This window comes from Loa loa, assembly GCF_000183805.2.
Source record: "Loa loa unplaced genomic scaffold supercont3.1561, whole genome shotgun sequence".
In the NCBI taxonomy this organism is placed as follows: domain Eukaryota; kingdom Metazoa; phylum Nematoda; class Chromadorea; order Rhabditida; family Onchocercidae; genus Loa; species Loa loa.
In genome coordinates this window covers 243-1101 of record NW_018109740.1, presented here as the reverse complement: position 1 = coordinate 1101, position 859 = coordinate 243, and the positions used below count along the sequence as shown (strand labels likewise).

The window sequence follows — 859 nt, the reverse complement described above, 5'->3', positions numbered from 1 at the left end:
TGCCTTTCAAATGAAAAACTGTTGAATTTTAAGTAACAAATGATTTAATTAATTATCTAAGCATCTATAGTTCATAAACCATCCTTCAAATAATATCCAGATTGTTTTTGATGTTTGAAAAATACTTAAAACTTTTTCTTAAATTTTCAAAAGCATTTCATTTCTATTTCAAGAACAAATTATCCAAAAATTCATTATGAAGCTCAAATATATGCTTATTTTTAATGAAATTGAATAAAAAAAGGGTAATTTGCAAAAGCAATGGAAAATACAGTAATTTCTATATTTCAATTCATAATATAATGCATAACTAAGCAAACAAATTTAATAACTAATAATTTCAATGAATTCGGAAACAAACAAACAAATACCGCCCAAAATGATTTTTTAAAATGAACAACTCCGACTTCTTAACAACTTTGAACAAAATTTGTTAGATGTCAAACGTTAGTCTGAGTTGCTGTTGCTGTCGCTTTTGTCGTTGTTTTTGTTGTTGTTGATGTTGTAGTGGTAGCAGTTGCTGTCGTTGTTGTTATTGTTCGTCCAATGACATTCAATGGACTGAATTTATTGAGAGCCAGGACAGTTTTCGCCAACAGTGGAAGATTCCGCCGTTCCAAAATATCGGCAGAATTGCATATCGAATTCTGAAAATTATTCAGAATTTCGGAAACTCAAGAAAATCCATATTAAACTCTTTTTCATTTTTTAGAACAAATTAGTGCTTCAAAATATGATAAAATTAAACATTTCATAAAACGAATTCTAGGCTTATTCATACGAAAAAAAGATTTATTTTCCAAAGATTTGATCAATTTCGAAATGTTTCATTTTGTTTCTGTGACATTCGAAGTTTTCA

General features: G+C 27.9%; 1 protein-coding gene across 1 annotated transcript; it reads right to left on the bottom strand.

Annotated features, from left to right (window-relative positions):
- Positions 1 to 440: 440 nt before the first annotated feature.
- On the bottom strand, positions 441 to 647 carry LOAG_15158 (hypothetical protein; the record flags this gene model as incomplete). The annotated part of the gene is made up of 1 exon (XM_003150650.1): positions 441 to 647. A coding segment is annotated over one exon (207 nt), but the record flags the coding sequence as incomplete, so codon positions are not given.
- Positions 648 to 859: the final 212 nt, after the last annotated feature.